Source organism: Saccopteryx leptura, chromosome 3, assembly GCF_036850995.1.
Source record: "Saccopteryx leptura isolate mSacLep1 chromosome 3, mSacLep1_pri_phased_curated, whole genome shotgun sequence".
Classification (NCBI taxonomy): domain Eukaryota; kingdom Metazoa; phylum Chordata; class Mammalia; order Chiroptera; family Emballonuridae; genus Saccopteryx; species Saccopteryx leptura.
In genome coordinates this window covers 371143057-371165377 of record NC_089505.1, presented here as the reverse complement: position 1 = coordinate 371165377, position 22321 = coordinate 371143057, and the positions used below count along the sequence as shown (strand labels likewise).

Genomic DNA, 22321 nt, shown 5'->3' with positions numbered 1-22321 from the left:
GGTAAATATAATATATTGCTGCGAGAGATGTTGGAGAACTTACTGCCTATGTTTTCTTCTAAGATGCTTATGGTTTCACGGCTTACATTTAAGTCTTTTATCCATTATGAGTTTATTTTTGTGAATGGTGTAAGTTGGTGGTCTAGTTTCATTTTTTTGCAGGTAGATGTTCAATTTTCCCAACACCATTTGTTGAAGAGGCTGTCTTTACTCCATTGTATGCTCTTACCTCCTTTGTCAAATATCAGTTGTCCATAAAGGGGTGGGTTTATTTCTGGGTTCTCAGTTCTGTTCCATTGATCTATATGCCTGTTCTTATGCCAGTACCAGGCTGTTTTGAGTACAATGGCCTTGTAGTATAACTTGATATCAGAAAGTGTGATACCTCCCGCTTTATTCTTCCTTTTCAAGATTGCTGAGGTTATTCGTGTTCTTTTTGGTTCCATATAAATTTTTGGAATATGTGTTCTATATCTTTGAAGTATGTCATTGGTATTTTAATTGGTATTGCATTGAATTTATAAATTGCTTTGGGTAATATAAACATTTTAATGATGTTTATTCTTCCTAACCATGAGCACGGTATATGCTTCCATTTGTTTGTATCTTCCTTGATTTCTTTTATCAATGTTTTATAATTTTCTGAGTACAAGTCTTTAATCTCCTTGGTTAAATATACTCCTAGGTGGCCCTGGCCGGTAGGCTCAGTGGTAGAGCATCAGCCTGGTGTGCAGGAGTCCCGGGTTTGATTCCTGGCCAGGGCACACAGGAGAAGCGCCCATCTGCTTCTTCACCCCTCCCCCCTCCTTCCTCTCTGTCTCTCTTTTCCCCTCTTGCAGCCAAGGCTCCATTGGAGCAAAGTTGGCCCGGGTGCTGAGGATGGCTCTGTGGTCTCTGCCTCAGGCGCTAGAGTGGCTCTGGTCGCAACAGAGCAACGCCCCGGATGGGTAGAGCATCGCCCCCTGGTGGGTGTGCCGGGTGGATCCCAGTCGGACACGTGCAGGAGTCTGTCTGACTGCCTCCCCGTTTCTGGCTTTGGAAAAATATTGTACAAAAAAAAATTTACTCCTAGGTATTTTATTTTTTTGGTTGCAATAGTGAAGGGGATTGCTTCCTTAATTTCTCTTTCTGACAGTTTATTGTTGGTGTATAAAAATGCCTCTGATTTCTGAGTATTAATTTTATATCCTGCCACCTTGCTGAATTCATTTATCAGGTCCAGTAGTTTTTTTGACTGAGACTAGGGTTTTCTATATACAATATCATATCATCTGCAAATAATGATAGTTTTACTTCTTCTTTTCCAACTTGAATGCCTTTTATTTCTTCTTCTTGTCTGATTGCTGTGGCTAGCACTTCCAGGACTATATTGAATAAGAGTGGTGAAAGGGGGCACTCCTTCCTTGTTTCTGATCTTAAGGGGATTGCTTTTAATTTTTGCCCATTGAGTATGATGCTGGCTGTGGGTTTGTCATAGATGGTCTTTATCATGTTGAGGTATGTTCCCTGTATTCCCACTTTGCTGAGAGTTTTGAACATGAATGGGTGCTGGATTTTTATCAAGTGCTTTTTCTGCATCTATTGAAATTATCATGAGGTTTTTCTTCTTCCTTTTATGTGATAAATCACATTGATTGATTTGCAAATATTGTACCAGCCTTGCCTCCCAAGAATAAATCCCACCTGATCATGGTGTATGATTTTTTTCATATATTGCTGGATCAGTTTGATAATATTCTGTTGAAGATTTTAGCATGTATATACATCAGGGATATTGGCCTATAATTTTCTTTCTTTGTGTTGTCTTTGCCTGGTTTTGGAATCAGAATTGTGCTCGCCTCATAAAAGGAGCTTGGAAGTGTTCCTTCTTCTTGAATTTCTAAAAATAGCTTTTGAACGATAGGAGTTAGTTCTTCTTTGAATATTTGGTAGAATTCACTTGTGAAGTCATCAGGCCCAGGACTTTTCTGTGTTGGGAGTTTTTTGATAACTGTTTCAATCTCATTTGTTGTAATCAGTCTGTTTAGATTTTCTGATTCTTCCAGATTAATTTTTGGAAGATTTTATGTTTCAAGGAATTTGTTCATTTCATCTAGGTTGTCTAGTTTTTTGGCATACAGTTCTTCATAGTATTTTCTTACAATATTTTGTATTTCTGTTATGTCAGTTGTTATTTCTCCACTCTCATTTCTAATTTTATTTATCTGAGTCCTCTTTCTCTTTTTCTTGGTGAGTCTAGTTAAAGGTTTATCGATCTTGTTTACCTTTTCAAAGAACCAGCTCTTGATTTCATTGACCCTCTGTATTGTTTCTTTAGCCTCTATGTCATTTATTTTCACTCTGATCTTTATTATTTCCTTCCTTCTACTGCCCCTGGGCTTTACTTACTGTTCTTTTTCTAGTTCTTTTAGATGTTTATTTGAGCTTTTTCTAGCTTCTTAAGGTATGCCTATAATGCTATGAACTTCCCTTTCAGACTGCTTTTGCTGTGTTCCATAACTTTTGAGTTGATGTATGCTCATTATCGTTTGTTTCTAGAAATTTTTTAAATTTCTTCTTTGATCTCATTGTTAACCCATTCATTATTTAATAACATGCTATTTAGTTTCCAAGTGTTTGAGTATTTTTCAGTTTTTCTGTTGTGGTTGATTTCTAGTTTCATGCCATTGTGATCAGAGAAAATGCTTGATATAATTTCAATCTTTTTAAATTTGTTGAGACCATTTTTGTGCCCTAACGTGCAGTCTATCCTAGAGAATGTAATATGAGCACTTGAAAAGAATGTATATTCTGCTGCTTTAGGGTGAAAGGTTCTGAAGATATCTATTAAATCAAGTTGATCTAGTGTGTCCTTTAAGTCTGCTGTTTCTTTGTTAATTTTCTTTCTTGAGGATCTATCTAGTGATGTTAGTGGGTATTGAAATCTTCTACTATTATAGTATTGCTGTTGATCTTGCTCTTTATATCCATCAAAGTCTACTTTATATATTTAGGTGCTCCTACTATATTAGGTGCGTAGATATTTATAATGGTTATATCTTCCTGTTGGATTGCTCCCTTTATCATTATGAAGTGTCCTTCTTTATCTCTAACTATAGCCTTTGTTTTAAAGTCCATTTAGTCTGATATAAGTATTGCTACCCCAGCTTTTTTTTCATTTCCATTGCATGAAATATTTTTTTCCATCCTTTTACCTTCGGTCTATGTGCATCTTTTCTTTTAAGGTGTGTTTCTTGTAGACAGCATATGTAAAGGTCCTGTTTTCTTTTCTTTTCTTTTTTTATTTTTTTTTATTTTTCTGAAGTTGGAAATGGGGAGGCAGTCAGACAGACTCCCGCATGCGCCTGACCGGGATCCACCCGGGATGCCCACCAGGGACGATGCTCTGCCCATCTGGGACATTGCTCCATTGCAACCAGAGCCATTCTAGCACCTGAGGCAGAGGCCATAGAGCCATCCTCAGCACCTGGGCCAACTTTGCTCCAATGGAGCCTTGGCTGCGGGAGGGGAAGAGAGAGACAGAGAGCAAGGAGAGGGGAAGGGGTGGAGAAGCAGATGGGCGCTTCTCCTGTGTGCACTGGCCAGGAAAAGAACCCGGACTCCTGCATGCCAGGCTGATGCTCTACCACTGAGCCAACCGGCCATGGCAGCATCCTGTTTTCTTATCCATGCAGCTACCCTATGTCTTTTGATTGGATCATTTAATCCATTTACATTTAAGGTTATTATTGATATATAGTTGTTTATTGCCATTTTATTCTTTAAAGCTGTATTTCTCTTTTGCTATATTCTTTTCCCCCTTTGATCTGTTTACAACAGGTCCCTTAGCATTTCTTGAAGCATTGGTTTGGTTGTAGTGAATTCCTTGAGTTTTTTTGTCTGGGAAGCTTTATATTTCTCCTTCAATTTTAAACAATAGCCTTGCTGGATAAAGTAGTCTTGGTTGTAGGTTCTTGTTCTGTATTACTTTGAATATTTCTTGCCATTCCCTTCTGGCCTCAGTGTTTCTGTTGAGAAGTCAGATGTCATCCTTATAGGGGATCCTTTGTAGGTGTTAGCCTTTTTTCTCTAGCAGCTTTTAATATTTTCTCTTTATCACTTAGCTTTGATATTTTAATTATGATGTGTCTTGGCGTAGATTTCTTTGGGTTTCTCTTTAATGGAGTTCTCTGTGCTCTTTTAATGTGTGAGACTTTTTCTTGGGGAAGTGTTTAGCCATGAGTTGATTGAACAAATCCCTTGTTCATTCTCTTCCTCTTCAGGAAGCCCTATGATGCAGATGTTATTTCTCTTCATGTTGTCACAGAGCTGTCTTAGAGTTTCATCAGACTTGGGTCTCTTTTCTTTTCTCTGCCCTGCTTCCATGCCTTCATTTATCTTGTCCTCTAACTCGCTGATTTGATCCTCAGCTTCATCCATCCTGCTTTTAATTCCTTCCATTGTGGTCTTCAATTCTGATATTGTATTTGTCATTTCTGACTGATTCTTTTTTATTATTTCAATTTCCTTTTTATATTTGCTATCTCTTTAGGTGTTCGTAATGACCATCTATTGTTGTTCTAAGCTCTTTGAACATCCTAACAATCATTATTTTAAACTCTGCCTCCAGTAATTTGGTTATACCTGGCTCATTCAGGTCCTTCTCTGGGGATTTCTCTTGATTCATTTGGGTTGCATTTCTCTTCCTGTCCATTTTGTCTGTGTATAAGAAGGGTTTGGCTACTGAAGTCCAATGGGTGTGGCCTCTGTGTTCCCTAGATGTGGTCTGTCTGCAGGCCCTCTACCCCCTCTGCCACTGCTTAGGGCTTTTGGGTATGGGTGTTGCTGGTGCCAGCCTGCAGCCTGCTGCGGCTGTGGCTGTGGTTTCTGTCTCTCCTCCATGGGAGGGGCTGTGTTCATGTACCCGGGTCTACAAGCCTCAGCCAATCTCAGCCTTTGCCCCACCCCTGTGGGTGGGGTTGCATTCTACCCATGGGCCACAAGCCTCATCACCAAGGGCTGGGATGAGCACCTTTGCTCAGTCGCGGGTCTCCACCTTTTCCAGGACTTTCGCCCTGCCCCCATGGGTGGAGCCGGCTCCGGTGTAGGGCTGCAAGCCTGGCTCCGCAGGTCACAGGTTGAGTGAACCTGTGCCTGCGCGTGCCCTTGCTCAGCAGTGGGTCTCTGCCCCTTTCGGGACTCCCGCCTTACCCCCGCTGGTGGGGCTGCAGGTGGCCCGGACCACTTTCACTAATCCCCTCTGCCCCCGCTGGGCGAGAGTGAGCCTATGCCTGGGCCTCAGTCATGGCCGGCTGGCTTCCACCCCCGCCGCCAGAACCACGCTTCCGGATCCCGCCTCCTCCTCCCCTCCAGCAGTGTGGGTGGGAGCACTGCAGCTCAGACCCTAACACTCACTACTGTAGTCCTGAAAGCTCCCTCCTTCTGAGCGGCTCTGCTCTGAGTGCCGCGGGAGAGCTTGTTTGGCTGGTGTCCTGCTTCCCTTTGCTGGTATTGCTGTTTCCAGGAGAAATATTCTCTTCAGATTTGGCGAGTGACTCGGCCCAGGGGTTAGGGTGGCTGTCCCTCAAAGTGTTTCTCCCTGTGCCTCCTAGATTACACTTTCTTCCCGCTGCTCCGGTCCTCTCCTCTCTCCCTGTCCCCTGGAGCCCTGAGTGAGTGGTTGTGAGAGAGGTTTACTGCATGGTCCCTTTAAGAAGAATCCTGGGTCTGAGAAAACTGTTTCTTTCTTACAAACAGTATCCTGACTTGTTTCACAGCTAAATATTGTCCATACACGTCTTCTAGGCTCTGGAGCTGCAGGCTGGGGCTTTGTTCCTGGGACTCAGGACTCTCCCCTCTCTGCTAAACTCACTTCCCACCACGCGAGTCTCTCCCGGCTGCCATTCGCTCCGGGGAGCTGGGCAGCCCTCTCCGCATCTCCACTTTTCCTACCAGTCTCAGTGTGCCTTCTTCAGTGTTTCTTGGTTGAAGAGTCCTCTTAGTTTAGTTCAAAGTTGGTTTTTCCAGATGATGGTTCTTAAAATTAAGTTGTAATCCACTTTGGTTCTGGGAGTTGGAAGCCCATTGTATTCTGACATCTATGTTGTCGTGACAACTTTATTGGGTATTTGTCTTTGATTTCTAGAGGTTTTAACATTTTTTCTCTTTAATATTAATGTTCTGCTTAAAATACAGTAGAATATATGTTTACACTATGGTTGTGTGTATGTGTGTGAGGTGTGGGTGTATTTTCAAGAGTGTGTGGTGAACCCAGCTGACCAGTCGGTGGTGCAGTGGAGAGCAGTGGCTTGGGAAACTGAGGATCAGGTTAAAAACCCTGAAGTCACTGGCTTGAGCATGAGCTGAGCAGCTCAAAAGTGCAAGGTTGCTGGCTTGAGCGTGGGATCACAGACATGACCCCATGGTCACTGGCTTTAGCCCAAGGGTCACTGGCTTGAAGCCCCAGGTCACTGGCTTGAGCTCAAGGTTGCTAGCCTGAGCAAGGGGTAACCGGCCCCCAGTCAAGGCACATATGAGAAAGCAATCAATGAACAACTAAGGTGCTGCAACTATGAATTGATGTTTCTCATCTCTCTCCCTTCTTGTCTGTCTGTACCTGTCTATTACCCATCTTCTATCACTAAAAAAAAAGGGGGGAAAAAAGGCTGACCAGGCAGTGGCGCAGTGAATAAAGCATCGGACTGAGACATGGAAGACCCAGGTTCAAAACCCTGAGGTTGCCAGCTTGAGCGTGGGCTTATCTGGTTTGGGAAAGGCTCACCAACTTGAGTCTAAGGTCACAAAGAGTCACTCGCTCTGCTGTAGCCCCCCAGTCAAGGCATGTATGATAAAGCAAGCAGCGAACAACTAAGTTGCTGCAAGAAAGAATTGATGCTTCTCATCTCTCTTCCTTCCTGTCTGTCTGTCCCTATCTGTCTCTGTCACACACACAAAAGAAAAAGAATGTGTGAGCCCATATAAATACTGGCATAACTCAGTGACTTGCCGTTTTAGTTACTGTGGGGTGAACATCATTCTGTATGAATACTTACAGATGTACCTCATTGTTTTTTGCTAATGCCTATTGATCCCCAAATTAAGGATCCTTTGACTGAAAGAAAATTATGTTGTGATTGTTTTTGACATTACCGAAATTATCAAAATAAATATGTTAGCACTTCTTTTATTTCTTTTATTCTTTTTCAAGTGAGAGTAGGGGAGGCAGAGAGACAGATTCCCGCATACGCCTTGACCAGGATCCACTGGCAACCCCTGTCTGGGGCTGATGCTTGCAACCAAGCTTTTTTTTCAGTGCCTGAGGTGGAGGCTCCATGGAGCCATCCTTAGCATCTGGGGTCGATGTGCTTGAACCAAATGAGCCATGATAGTGGGAGAGAGAGAGAGAAAGAGAGAGAGAGAGAGAGAGAGAGAGAAGGGGGAGGGGGAGGGGTGGAGAAGCAGATGGTGTGCCCTGATCAAGAATCAGGGACATCCACAAATGGGGAGATGCTCTACCACTGAGCCAAACAGCCAGGGCCAGCACTTTATTTCAATAGTTTGAATTTACAAAATAGAGTCCCACTGAATGCAAGGACCTGTCTTTATTAGTACCATGCAGCATACTGCCTGACATGAAGAAAGTTCCAATAAATGTGTGTTTAACAATGAATGAAAGGGTATACTTGGCCATGTAAAATTTTGGTAGGCAATTCCAGCATTCTACCAGGTGCAGAAGACAAACAGCCAATCATTTTAGGACCTCTATTGCAAGGTAGGCAAATATATATATATATATATTTTGCAAGAAAGCTGAAAAAATTGCAAACAGAGTGAGACTTCGCGCTGACAAGGATGAGGATGCCCCACACATGCAGTCAACCCTGCCCCCCCCCTCCACAGCCTCCAGACACTTCTAGCCACCAACTCCTCTTAAATGCTACAGTGAACGCCTTCAGGCTCTGGCAAAATTATGGAGCGGACACTCTGAAAATCCTTCCACTTCTAGCAACTCTAACTAAAACAAAGCATGTACAAAATGTACTTCTGGGCTGGCAAAGAGGACAGGCCATCTTCGAGAGCCTGATACAGGTAGGACTCGGCCCAGGGAGCTGGCCAGTACAACAGCTGCCAGAAGAGGGGTGGGTACAAGTTGCCATGTTGTTTAATCTGCTGGTCAGAGTTTCCACAGTGGAAAGGATTCAAGGCATAGGACATGTGGGAGTTTAGAAATGGTGAGTACAACCCCACAGAAAGCAGTACTTTAAAAAGACGACGTCACTGAAGACACGGTACAGAAGTATTCTGTGCAGCGCAACTGGGATGAGCAGACAGGTTGGCTTCCTAAGACAGGGCTAGAGCGGGAGCCACATTCCTTTCTAAGAATCAGGGTAAAACCCCACATCAGTTCAGGATTAATATTCCACCTGGGGGAAGCCTCAGGCTAAGTAATTACTACCCACGTGGCCCTGAGAAGGTGATTACCCTTGGACAATCATAAAAAAACAACAGAAACGCCCAGGAGGACCACAGGCTCATAGCGCCCCCCCCCTGCACATGTCATCACAGATGTTCTAGGTCTTGACGTATCATAAAGGCCATACTATTGCTACATTGAAAGACAGGAAGAGCCTGACCAGGCGGTGGCGCAGTGGATAGAGCGTCGGACTGCGATGCAGAGGACCCGGGTTCGAGACCCCGAGGTCGCCAGCTTGAGTGTGGGCTCATCTAGTTTAAGGAAAAGCCCACCAGCTTGAACCCAGGGTTGCTGGCTCCAGCAAGGGGTTACTCGGTCTGCTGAAGGCCCACGGTCAAGGCACATATGAGAAAGCAATCAATGAACAACTAAGGTGTTGCAACACGCAATGAAAAACTAATGATTGATGCTTCTCATCTCTCTCCGTTCCTGTCTGTCTCTGACTCACTCTCTGTCTCTGTAAAAATAAATAAATAAATAAAAATTAAAAAAAAAAGAAAAAGAAAGACAGGAAGAGTTATGACTATTGAATAAGACTATTGGAATAAATGGTGGATTTTAAAACAGAGCCAAATGGATGCTCACAGTCAAAAGGCACAAAGGGAATTCTAAACAGAATAAAGACAGAGGGACTCCTCTGTGGAGTGTATACAGTGAAAGTAAAGGATCATGAAGAACCAAGAGAATACCTTTAAAAGTATCCGGAGATGCTTTAAATTGGATGTTGTTTCTGAGTGTGCACGCTCACTCCCGACGCTACATCCTTCAACGGGGAGGAGAGGTGGTGAGGGCCCTAGGGACAGGAGTGGCATCTGGGCTCAGTGGTGCAGTGCATGAGCTGTGAGGCTCTGAACAGCTGCCTGAACTCCCTGCGCCTCGATTTCCTCATCTGTAAAGTGCTTCCGATTTAGGGCTGCCACGAACGTCAACTGCACACGTGTGCCAAGCTTTGCAGAACGACACATTTTAATTGCACTCCTGCCACCACACATCACCTGGTCACCACAGAGCAAGGCCACAAGTCATGAAGTGGCTTTTGAGAGGCGGGAGAAGAAATTCCCGTTATTGAGTGCCCGCAGAAGTAGCGAGCTGGGAGCTTTCCAATTAACCATCTTGTGGTGTGTGTCTCCGCTGGTGAAATGGGAGTTATTCCACAGAATTCCCCTGTGAAGAGCTGGGGCTCGGAGGGACTAAGGGCTGGCCCATGTGGTGAGCTGAGGCTCCTGCGGGTGTGTGTGTGTGTGTGTGTGTGTGTGTGTGTGTGTGTGTGTGTGTGTCGAGAGTCCGGAACTTCTTCTCCCTTGGATTTTCCAAGTCCTCTGCAACAGAGCCTGACCAAGGCAGGGTAGAGACTATCGCCCTGGCAGCAAGCCTCTTTGCTGTGGTGGGAGTACAGTGGTAAAGTGTGTACAGACTCTTGTGCATAAGGGGGTCTGGAGACCACCCAGGTTGTCATCAGGGTGGCTTGGCGCTGGCTAGGCTGTGTAGCCAGAGGTGTGAGCCCTCCTCCCTTACTGTCTCGGTGTGATCCAAGTGCCTGGTTCTCACTGGATGAGATGGGGGTGGGGAGGGAAAGGGGAGCAACCCCACTCCCAGCCTCACTTCCAAGACCCCTTTCTATGTGGAGGGTGTCACCTGGCCCAAACGGCATGGGGCAGACTGCTTGCTCCTGCCATTTCAGAGACCCCAGCTGGCTCCCAGCTATTTAAAACCTCTTCCATCCAGTAGGTCAGGGTGACTTCTATCCCGAGGGTCAGTGTGAAGGAGCAGGCAGCACTTCAAACAGAGGGCTTTATTAGAGGGAACACATGGTTACACTTGGCTGAGATGGGTCCACCCCCTTCTTCCAGAGGCTTCTCTGTAGCCACCCTGATGCCCGCCAGTGGGGTTCACCACTTTCCTGATTGCTCAGGGGTCCAAGTCAGCTCCTTGGTAACCATTCTTCTAGCTACTGGTGACCTGTCTATCCAGGCCCTTGGCTAGGGGAATCAGCCACACGGCAGAGGACTGGGCTGAGCAGAACAGACTGTGGACAAATACCAAGCCCGCTTGAAGGTTTGCTCTAGGCAGGATCATTGCAGACGGGAAGCATGGCATCTGAAATGGCGACGCTGTCAGTTCTTGCAGGGAGGAACACTGCGAACATAAGACTGGAGAGAGAGGCAAAGGACAGGGTCAGAGACCCCCTGGATGAATACATGAGGAACCTGGAGCCAGTGCTGGGGTGATGGGGGTGGGGAGTCAACGATCTCAGAGGGTGTTCCTTGTAGAAGGCGCTGGTGAGACGGGGCATATAACCAGGACTTGTCCCAGCTCTGCCCTGACCTTACTGCACCGCCTGGCAGGGCCTGACCTCAGAGGGCCTGGGTTGTTCCATTTGTGCGAGGTGCTGGCTGGACAGTGGTGTGGCTCCAGAAGCAAGGCCCAGGGAGAAACAGGGATGGCGGGGGTCAGACAGAGGGGCACTGGTGGCGTGGCCGGCGGGCGGTGCACGGCTGTGACTAGTTGATGGCTCGGAAGGTAAGGAGCGGCAGGGTGGAGGGCATCAGGACGAACCGGTAGACCATATTTATATCCTCTTGTGTTAGCGTGTCCACCTGGAAGTGTTTGAGCACCTAGGACAGAGGCGCGGTCCAACGGGCCAACCGGTCGTCAGATCCATGGTCCTAGCCCCGCCAGCCCCGCCCTCCGGGCCGCCCACCGCCCTGCCCACTCCAGCCCCGCCAGCCCCGCCCTCCGGACCGCCCACCGCCCTGCCCACTCCAGCCCCGCCAGCTCCGCCCTCCGGGCCTCCCACCGCCCTGCCCACTCCAGCCCCGCCAGCCCCGCCCTCCGGGCCGCCCACCGCCCTGCCCACTCCAGCCCCGCCAGCCCCGCCCTCCAGACCGCCCACCGCCCTGCCCACTCCAGCCCCGCCTGCTCCGCCCTCCGGACCGCCCACCGCCCTGCCCACTCCAGCCCCGCCTGCTCCGCCCTCCGGACCGCCCACCGCCCTGCCCACTCCAGCCCCGCCTGCTCCGCCCTCCGGACCGCCCACCGCCCTGCCCACTCCAGCCCCGCCTGCTCCGCCCTCCAGACCGCCCACCGCCCTGCCCACTCCAGCCCCGCCTGCTCCGCCCTCCGGACCGCCCACCGCCCTGCCCACTCCAGCCCTGCCCTCTGGGCCGCCCACCGCCCTGCCCACTCCAGCCCCGCCTGCTCCGCCCTCCGGACCGCCCACCGCCCTGCCCACTCCAGCCCCGCCCTCCGGGCCGCCCACCGCCCTGCCCACTCCAGCCCCGCCCTCCGGGCCACCCACCACCCTGCCCACTCCAGCCCCGCCCTCCGGGCCGCCCACCGCCCTGCCCACGCCAGCCCCGCCAGCCCCGCCCTCCGGGCCGCCCACCGCCCTGCCCACTCCAGCCCCGCCCTCCGGGCCGCCCACCGCCCTGCCCACTCCAGCCCCGCCTGCTCCGCCCTCCGGACCGCCCACCGCCCTGCCCACTCCAGCCCCGCCCTCCGGGCCGCCCACCGCCCTGCCCACTCCAGCCCCGCCAGCCCCGCCCTCCGGGCCGCCCACCGCCCTGCCCACTCCAGCCCCGCCCTCCGGGCCGCCCACCGCCCTGCCCACTCCAGCCCCGCCCTCCGGGCCGCCCACCGCCCTGCCCACTCCAGCCCCGCCCTCTGGGCCGCCCACCGCCCTGCCCACTCCAGCCCCGCCTGCTCCGCCCTCCGGACCGCCCACCGCCCTGCCCACTCCAGCCCCGCCCTCCGGGCCGCCCACCGCCCTGCCCACTCCAGCCCCGCCCTCTGGGCCGCCCACCGCCCTGCCCACTCCAGCCCCGCCCTCCGGGCCGCCCACCGCCCTGCCCACTCCAGCCCCGCCAGCCCCGCCCTCCGGGCCTCCCACCGCCCTGCCCACTCCAGCCCCGCCAGCCCCGCCCTCCGGGCCGCCCACCGCCCTGCCCACTCCAGCCCCGCCAGCCCCGCCCTCCAGACCGCCCACCGCCCTGCCCACTCCAGCCCCGCCTGCTCCGCCCTCCGGGCCTCCCACCGCCCTGCCCACTCCAGCCCCGCCAGCCCCGCCCTCCGGGCCGCCCACCGCCCTGCCCACTCCAGCCCCGCCAGCCCCGCCCTCCAGACCGCCCACCGCCCTGCCCACTCCAGCCCCGCCTGCTCCGCCCTCCGGACCGCCCACCGCCCTGCCCACTCCAGCCCCGCCTGCTCCGCCCTCCGGACCGCCCACCGCCCTGCCCACTCCAGCCCCGCCCTCCGGGCCGCCCACCGCCCTGCCCACTCCAGCCCCGCCCTCCGGGCCGCCCACCGCCCTGCCCACTCCAGCCCCGCCAGCCCCGCCCTCCGGGCCGCCCACCGCCCTGCCCACTCCAGCCCCGCCAGCCCCGCCCTCCAGACCGCCCACCGCCCTGCCCACTCCAGCCCCGCCTGCTCCGCCCTCCGGGCCTCCCACCGCCCTGCCCACTCCAGCCCCGCCAGCCCCGCCCTCCGGGCCGCCCACCGCCCTGCCCACTCCAGCCCCGCCAGCCCCGCCCTCCAGACCGCCCACCGCCCTGCCCACTCCAGCCCCGCCTGCTCCGCCCTCCGGACCGCCCACCGCCCTGCCCACTCCAGCCCCGCCTGCTCCGCCCTCCGGACCGCCCACCGCCCTGCCCACTCCAGCCCCGCCTGCTCCGCCCTCCGGACCGCCCACCGCCCTGCCCACTCCAGCCCCGCCTGCTCCGCCCTCCGGGCCGCCCACCGCCCTGCCCACGCCAGCCCCGCCCCGCAGCTCACGTGGTGCAGCAGAAACAACATCTCAGTCTCCGCCACGCGCCGCCCCAGGCACTGGCGCGGCCCGAAGCCGAAGGCCAGGTGGGGGAGCCTGGTGGTGGAGGTGCTGTTCAACCAGCGCTGGGGCTGATAGAGCTCGGGCCTCGGGAACACGGATGGGTTCCGACCCAGGGAGTAGAGTTGCACGATGACCAGGGTCTGCAGGCAGGTCAGGTGGGGAGGGGCAGGGTCAGCTGGCCTGTGGGCGCATGTCCCCTGGGTTTGGTGTCTGCTGGACGGGCCGTGGGGCCTCACTCACCCCAGCCGGGATGTGGTAGTTCTGCAGGACCAAGTCCGAGCTCACCTGTCGCTCCACAGTTATACCCACCGGGTACAGCCTGCGGACAGGGGCCAAGGATCCTCAGCTGGGACAGGGCCCGTCACCTCCCTAGTCCAGGTCAAGGGCCCTCTGGCACTGGGGAGCTGTGTCCACGCCCCTCCTAAGCTCAGCCAGTGTCCCCAGCCTGAGCTGCCTCCCAGCTCAGGTGGACATGGTGGAGGACGGCGTCCAGGGCATTGAAGGGACAGGAAGAGGAGGTGCAGGGAGCGTGTCCTTGCGCCAAGCTGCGGGTAGCCCTCGGTCCTGTGTTTGGACCCAGGTGAGCACCGCATTCTAGACTGTGGTGCAGGGTGGCTGGGGCACCTGGTGAGCCACACCTACCTCAGGGTCTCCCTCAGGGCGGCCCGCAGCAGGGGCAGCTCCGTGTTTGCTCTCTGGGGGTTTTCAGAGATCTTGGCCTCGGCCTGCAGGCTCTCCTGACGCAGGGCCTGCTGCACTTCAGGGTTCCGCGCCAGCTCGAAAAGGGTCATCAGCAACGGGAAAGCTGTCTGCAGGAGCCACGGGGCAGGGCTCAGACCTTCCTTAGCACAGCTGTGCACCTCAGCCCCGGGGCCCCACTCCCTGGGCAGGTACTCTCAGACCCTTGGTGATGGCATGCCCAGAGCCGGACAGAGCCCAGGGAGCTGACACCTCGAGATCCTAAACCCACCTCTTCTACTTTTCCTGAGTCCCTCGGAGAAGGTGTCCCCAATCTCAGGGAAGACCCAGTCCCTGCCACTGCAGGCCTGGTTCTCACCTTCCTCTGGGCTCCAGGAGGGGCACACCCTAGCCTTCTACTTGGGGTGGGGTCTGGAACCCTGGGTCCATCTTCTCCCAATCTGTTATATCCCCTAGACATTTACAGCCACTCAGACCTCAACCAGTTCCTCCTCCTGGGCCATTTCCATGTGCAGGAAGAGACATCGCCCAGCCCAGCCTCAGACCTGGGAAACTGATCATCTCCTAAGTCCCGTTCCCATGACAACGTGCCCCTGGTATCTCGAGACACGGGGCAATGACCTGCCCACTGACCCCTTTGCTTCAGCCCTTGCTGCACTCTTGTGGCACATGAGGGACCCTTAGGGAGCAGAAGCATGACCCAGACGCTCCCCTCACTGGCTTCCTCTAGCCTTGGGTACAGTCCTGGTGCCGGAGGCCCTGCCTTCCAGGGGTCTTGACCTCTCTGCCCTCATTCGCCCTCCACTCAGCCTCACTGCCTTCCTCTGCTGTCCGCTGTTGTCCCCTGGACTGCTGCCTTCTGTGCCTACTCTTCATGGCCTCTCTAACTTCTCTGTGGTTCTTCCACATTTGGCTAGAAGGCTCTGCCTCCAGGAAGCCTGCCTAGAACTGCCCCCTGAGGCATATGCCCTCCCGTGGACTCTCTTGCCTCATGACAGCTTCTTAGCCTCTGCTCGGGGAGCTTGTTGCCACCAGTCTGAGCCTTAGCATCCTGGGTGCCAGGCCCAAGGCAGCCCTGAGATGTTAGCAGGTGGGAAGGTTGGGTCTAGAGGCAGGCAGCTTGGGCGGCAGTCCTCACACACCAGGACCCGCCCTCCCCATCACGCTGTGTTGCCATCTGCTCTCTCCTCCACGAGCTGGAGCCCTGTGCTACCCTTCCTGTCACCAGCCTGTTACTTCCTGTTACAGGATCTTTAAAAAAAAGCTAAATGTAATCTGTCCTCAGGCAAGGTCCCCTGTGCCGCTGGGGTGCCAGCGGTCCCCCTCCTCCAGGGATCCTGCTGGTCCAGATGGGGCCTGTGTTGTGTGTCCCCAGGTCGCGTCATTCTGCAGGTTGCCTGGAGCATGGGTTCTCACCACTAATGCCAAACTGTCCTCTTTCAGGTTGGTCCCGTGTGCCCTCCCCCCAGAGCCATCTGTCAGTTCGGAAGCTGATGTCCAAGACGGACAGTCTTGGTGGCAGAGACTGGCAGGGGATATACAGGAGACACTTGGCTCGGAAGGACGCTGCCTGGTGCATATTCCCTCGGGTTACATATTCTACGGCAGGGCTGGTGGGTGGCCTGACCGTGTCCACGCTCCCGGCCGTGAGGTCGATGGAGCTGGCCTTGATGGCATCCAGGGTCATGTCTGCATGTACGAGCAGCTCCGACACAATGCCGCTGTAGTGCTGTGGGCGGCCCAGGGCCAGCTCCTGGTAGATTTTCTGGATGGAATTGTTGGCTGTGGGCACAGAGACAGAGCCTCTGCCTCCTGTCATCCTATGCGTTGGCCCTTAGCGCCCGTCTCCCTCTCCTGCCCAAGACTTTGGGTCAGCCCGGGCCAACCCCATCTCATCGCCGACTCTCAGGGACTGAGAAGAAGCCACGGCCCTCTGTGTGGCTTCAGTTCTCCCCCTGGCTGTGGACCCCGGTGTCCCTGTCACAGCACCATCCGGTCCCTGGCCGTGGACCCCGGTGTCCCTGTCACAGCACCATCCGGTCCCTGGCCGTGGACCCCGGTGTCCCTGTCACAGCACCATCCGGTCCCTGGCCCTCACCATACTGGAAGATGTAGTCCCAGGCCTCAAAGTGCTGCTTCCACACCCGGGGGCTCGTCCAGCGAGACAGGCTCCTAGGCATGAACATGAGCTGCATGGTGGACTTGAGCATGGTCTGCAGAGCGTGGATGAAGTTCAGGCTGGCTGGACTTGGGCTCTGGCTAAGAAGGCCCAGCCGCTCTCCAAAGAGGACCAAGTTGCTGGCTGTGGGAGGACGGGGCAGCTGAGCGCACGGCAGCCCAGGGCCTCACCGCCGCCTCCTGCCAGCCCTCTCTGCGCCTGGTCCCTGGGCAGGTGCCATCCCCGGGGACCCCACACCTTCCAGGGTGTAGTAGAAGATGCTGGGCTGGATGTCCACGGTCAGACTCCCCCGGGCATTCTGCAACACCCTTGCCATCAGGGCCTTGGAGAAGTCCCTCGCCACCCTGTCCACCATGGGGACGAACTTCTGCACAGCCTGTGGCGACATCACGTCTGGGTTCAGCCGGAGTCGGTCCGAGCGCCACGTGGGCCCGTTTCTGTAGGTCAGAGCGTGAACTTCAGGGCACCCCGAGTCAGCCACAGGTCCCCAGCCCTGCATGCGATCTTTCTCACCCCCAAAGGGACATGGGACGGCAGGGAGCTGCCTGCTGGTTCTGGGGGCAGGCTGCTCCTGTTTTTACCCCTGCCTCACGCCTCCTTTTCGGGAGGCCCCTGTGGGCTATGGCCAGGGTGCTCAGGTCTACAGCGGAGCTGAGACCGTGCTCCTGTGGTCTCACTGTTCACTGAGTCTGTGTCAACTTGTCAGCCCATGGTTGGCACTCACATCACCTGTTTGGACCCTTTGTGGGTATGGAGTCCTTTTCCGTGAGGAGGAGGCTGGCCTCCTATCAACCCATGCCCATTCTTCTCACACCGTTGCCCAGAGGGCGTCAAGCCCCAAGCCCGGGCGACTCACCCCTCCACCCTCCCTGTGCCCGACAGTGCTGCCTCTGTGCATCCATATCTACTCAGGTCCCTGTGGGGTCTCTGCCTCCTCTGTGCATCCATATCTACTCAGGTCCCTGTGGGGTCTCTGCCTCCTCTGTGCATCCATATCTACTCAGGTCCCTGTGGGGTCTCTGCCTCCTCTGTGCATCCATATCTACTCAGGTCCCTGTGGGGTCTCTGCCTCCTCTGTGCATCCATATCTACTCAGGTCCCTGTGGGGTCTCGACCTCCTCTGTGCATCCATATCTACTCAGGTCCCTGTGGGGTCTCGACCTCCTCTGTGCATCCATATCTACTCAGGTCCCTGTGGGGTCTCTGCCTCCTCTGTGCATCCATATCTACTCAGGTCCCTGTGGGGTCTCTGCCTCCTCTGTGCGTCCATATCTACTCAGGTCCCTGTGGGGTCTCTGCCTCCTCTGTGCATCCATATCTACTCAGGTCCCTGTGGGGTCTCTGCCTCCTCTGTGCGCAAACCGGGACACGTCTCTCATGATACCCTCCAAGAGGAACCCAGGTACCCAGGGGTCCCTGTGGGTGCCCCAGGGAACGAGGGGAGATTTGCATTCTCAGCCACATTGCATGTAAACACCTTCTTTCCTAAGGTCAGCCATCCACAGGGGTTGAGAACGATCACGCGCACATAGGATGTGGGTGAACACATGCGCACAGAAGGATGCACACAGCACACGCAGGCAGGCAGGCACATGTGTGTAGGCTCACACAGAGAACATGTGGGAAGCACACAAAGACACAATACACTCAAAATCATGCACACACATGCAGACACACACACACACACATGCACACTCTACAATCAAAAATATGTACCTTTGCAAACATATGGCGACCTGTGCACAAACACAGTGACATGAACCCACGCAGCACAAACAGGAGCACACACGCTAGCACACCAGCACCCAGTCACACACGCAGACAGGCACTCAGACGTCCGTCCAGCAGACAGTTGTCCCTCCCCCGTGCTCACACAGTCCCCTGTGGTATTATTCTGAGCTGCTGCCCGCTGTCCAAAGCCCGGTACTCCCCGCCTAAGTGAAGCTCGCCTCTCTCACGACCCACAGGGGCCCACACGGAGGCTGCAGCCTGCTGGGCTCTCGGGCGCCAGCGTCTGCTGACACGGCCCTCTGGCCAGTGAATGCCCTTCTCCGGGCCGGCGGGAGGACAGACGTCCCAGCTGCCGGAGTGCCCCGCGTGGCCTGCACGGACTGGGCACTCCCTACCGGCCCTGCTCTTCCTCGCGCGTGGACAGACGGCCGTGCCCGGTCCCAGCACAGCCCTGCAGTCCCAGTCCCTCCACTCACCCAGCTGGGCCCCGGGGGAGGCCCGCTCTGGGTCTTCCCCGTCCTGTGTCTTCTCTGCCCCAGGCTGCCCCGGCCCCGCCCTCTTCCTCCAGACTCCCCCTCACAGCAAGAACACGCCACACTTCTGCCCGCGGTGCTGTCGGTGGGCCAGCCAGGGCTCCAGGACCATCCGATGGGGTTGAGAGCCCTCCGCCTGCTTCAGCTTCTCCACGTCCTCGGGCAGCATCACGTGGACCATGTACCTCCCTCCCACGTCATACCTGTGGGACACAGGCAGAGCCCTGCGGTGGGGCCGTGTCCTCTCTGGGCCCCACTCGCGGATGCGACCCTGGCTGTCTCCTATTGACCTCTCCCTTCTCCCGGCCGGGCTCGGAGCAGGCGGTTCTTCCCGTGGTCTAACTGGAGCCTCTCCTGCTCTTGTGTCTGTGTTCTGTCCGTCAGCAGTGAGCCGTGGAGCGCTCCGACCTCGTGACCGGCTGCGGTGCCCGTGGTCGTCAGGGCCACCGGCACTCCCCCGCGGAGCGCCCACCCCCACCTCCCTCAGGGTGCAGAGCACTGACACCCGGCTGGGGCGTGGCGGTGCAGGGCACCCAGCGAGGGCTCCGAGGCGAGGGGGGACCGAGGGTCAGGGTGAGTGAGCGAGGCGTGCAGGGAGGCTTCACCTGAAGATGGGCCCCAGCTCCTGGAAGGTCCGCTGCATCTGCAGGTGCAGGTCCTCCGCGCCCTCCCTCCAGATCTTCAGCAACCTCAGCCACTTGTTGCCGGGACACTGGGGGATGGCTTCAAAGGGCAGCACTGCCTTGGGGGCCAAACCGGCACTGGCGGCCAGGGCGTGCGCCCGGCGCAGGGACCCCCGGGGCCCCGCCATCCACACGGCTGCCCTGGCCCGGAATGCCATGCCGGGGCTCTCTCCACCCCCTCAGTCGGATCCTTTTATCTTGCCCAAGTGATCACGTCATGGGAGAAAGCGTCCCTGGACCCGACCAGGATGCCCAGGGAAGGGGTCAAGGCTGGAGGGAGGAGGGCCGGAAGGGTCTAGCCGGAAGGAGAGGGAAGAGCTGGCTGGGTGCCTCACCCCGCAGTCCCACGGTCCCTCTGCAGGCCGGGCGGAATGTCCAGGGCAGGTGCAAGTTCAGGACGGGGGGCTGAGTCTGGCTGGGATGGACAGAAAGCCTGTCTGTCCTCCCCCATGGGTGAGGGAGCAAGATAGATGAGCCCCTTATCTTGTAGAGAGATGAGAGGGAGCCCTGGGTATTTTTACCTCCTTGTCACAAGGCCCAGAGCAGGAAGAGGGGGACGTAGTCGTAATGCTCATGCACGTGGATCTTGTTGACGGCGTCCCAGACCTCACGCTGGCTGCAGGGAGTGGAGGCTGCAGCCACCAAGTGTCCCCTCCCAGGGAGAACTTCCAGTCCCTTGGGGACAGGGGAATCTAAAGACAGAACTGGGGGGTGGCCCTGAGGTGGCCACAGACCTATCTGTCTGTCTGATCCAGCTAAGGGGCAGTGAGTACCCAGGAGGTGAGGGTCACTCCACAGGCAGAAAGGTGAGAGATGGAGCTCGCTTTGGTCCGTGCTGGCCGCGGGCCTGTGCCCACGACCCTCACCCTCTGTGCTCGGCTTGAAGCGTTGTCTCAGGGGCCCGACCAAGGGGGAGGATGAAGCCTCTGACTGGGGCTGTGGTCATGGGCTCCCCACTCTCCTGGGACCCTTCCCAGCAGGCACACAGCAGAGCTGACGCTGGGAGGGTGGACTCGTGATCGGGGTCCCCTGTTTCACCAACACCTGGCAACATTCCCATGAGGTGGATCTCGCTGTCATTGCTCTCATTTTCGGACAAGGAGAATGAGGCCCAAGGGCTCTGTGACCTCCCATGGTGCCTGGTGTGTCGCAGGGTGCGGGTCAGCCCTGAGGATGAGGGAATGGGGGTCCATGGCTCAGGCTCTGTAGTCAGCACACAGGGTGTGTGTGAGCTTTAGCATGTGGGGCCTTCATCTGTTGCTTCTCATTTTACCGTATTTCCCCACGTATAAGATGCACCTGTTTATCCCGAAAAATTTTGTCTAAAAACTGGGTGCATCTTGTACAGTGGTTGTAGATTTTTTTACTTGCATTTCCCGCTTTTATCACGCAGATGAGAAGTTGTATGGCTTTTATGATGAATAAAACTTGAGTTCAATAACTTTATGTAATATGTTATTTTTTTCAAATCTTGGGCCCCAAAATTAAGGTGCATCTTGTACGTGGGAGCATCCTATACATGGGAGTGTCCTATACATGGGAGCGTCTTATATGTGGGAGCATCCTATACATGGGAGTGTCCTATACATGGGAGCGTCTTATACATGGGAGCATCTTATACATGGGAGCATCTTATACATGGGGAAATACAGTACTTTAGTCCATCCCCTGCTCCTGAGCCTTCCTTGGCGACAGTCCAGCTGGGGCAATGAGTCAGACCCTGCCAAGGACCCTTCAGACAGTTGAGATGTATGATGTGCCTCAACGCCAAATGGTGTCACAGCTGTCCTTGGCCAGAGACACAAGCGGGAGTGCAGCCTGACCTTGGTCTGCAGGTGGAACAGCCCAGCCCTTGCTGGGTGACTCTCCTGTGTTCCACCCTGCTGTGTACCCTTTACCCCCACCTTCCTGGTCTCCTGGTCTGCTTGGAGCTCTTGGGGATGTAGACAGGTGCCAGCTTTCAGTGTTCCCACACAGCGAGCCCCAATGAAGTTAGGGTCTGACACTGGTCTCTCCTGCCCAGAGGAGCTGTGGTGACAGCTGTGACACGAAGGTGGCAGCCCCAAAGCCCAAACCCCAGCCTTGTAAGCTAGGGCTATGACCCAGAACAGCTTCCGTGCAATGCCTCATCACTGATGAACGTAGGTGAGGGTTCGGTGCTCCTGGAGCTGGGACGTCCCCTAACCCAGAGCTGCGGCCAGGGTCCTACCCGTTCTCTGAATGTGCAGAGAGGGGCCAGAGAGGGGCGTCCCCAGCCCTGATGTGGCCAGGGTCCTACCCGTTCTCTGAACGTGCAGAGAGGGGCGTCCCCAGCCCTGATGTGGCCAGGGCCCTACCCGTTCTCTGAATGTGCAGAGAGGGGCGTCCCCAGCCCTGATGTGGCCAGGGTCCTACCCGTTCTCTGAACGTGCAGAGAGGGGCGTCCCCAGCCCTGATGTGGCCAGGGTCCTACCCGTTCTCTGAATGTGCAGAGAGGGGCGTCCCCAGCCCTGATGTGGCCAGGGCCCTACCCGTTCTCTGAACGTGCAGAGAGGGGCCAGAGAGGGGCGTCCCCAGCCCTGATGTGGCCAGGGTCCTACCCGTTCTCTGAATGTGCAGAGAGGGGCGTCCCCAGCCCTGATGTGGCCAGGGTCCTACCCGTTCTCTGAATGTGCAGAGAGGGGCGTCCCCAGCCCTGATGTGGCCAGGGTCCTACCCATTCTCTGAACGTGCAGAGAGGGGCGTCCCCAGCCCTGATGTGGCCAGGGCCCTACCCGTTCTCTGAATGTGCAGAGAGGGGCGTCCCCAGCCCTGATGTTCTTGGAGTGTATGTAGGCATGTGTGCTCATACCTGCTCATGTGCCTGTGAGTACATGTGTGTGTGCGTATGTGCTTGTGGGAGGGGGGCATGTCATTGCCTCCTCCTACTTCCCTCCTGCCACCTCGTTCGCTAGCCAATGTGAGATGGGCGGAGCGTAGAGGGTTAAACACCTGTCAGTCAATGCTACTGTCATAAGTGGAATTCACACTCTCTAAGCCAGGCAGGGGTTGAGAGCTGACACTTTCTCTGGAGGTGGTTCTTCTGTGGAGGTCTCTCTAGCAGTATCCTTGACCTTGCCCCACTTGTCATTGCAAGTGGTCACTTGAGAAGCCTCTGACGGCCCAAGGACTTGTGAGCTGCATTCACCTGCCTGTGGCTGTCTGCTTCCTCCACCCCTCTAAGCAGCCATATTGAACAGG

At 55.2% G+C, this 22321-nt stretch overlaps 1 protein-coding gene across 3 annotated transcripts; it reads right to left on the bottom strand.

Annotated features, from left to right (window-relative positions):
- Window positions 1-10229: 10229 nt before the first annotated feature.
- CYP11B2 (cytochrome P450 family 11 subfamily B member 2) lies at window positions 10230-19286 on the bottom strand. 3 transcript variants are annotated; one of them, XR_010750519.1, is made up of 10 exons: window positions 19025-19286; window positions 18467-18622; window positions 16393-16592; window positions 16075-16278; window positions 15604-15758; window positions 13920-14086; window positions 13518-13596; window positions 13223-13417; window positions 10778-11067; window positions 10230-10602 (listed from the first exon to the last, which is right to left on the bottom strand). XR_010750519.1 is itself a non-coding variant. In XM_066379661.1 (9 exons), exons 1-9 carry the CDS (start codon window positions 19258-19260, stop codon window positions 10954-10956), a joined length of 1506 nt encoding a protein of 501 aa, XP_066235758.1. In that variant the 5' UTR covers window positions 19261-19286; the 3' UTR covers window positions 10230-10953. The 3 variants fall into 3 exon arrangements, 1 of the variants encoding a protein (XP_066235758.1); XR_010750520.1 differs by having other exon boundaries at window positions 10806-11067; XM_066379661.1 differs by having other exon boundaries at window positions 10230-11067.
- Between the last annotated feature and the right edge of the window lie 3035 nt (window positions 19287-22321).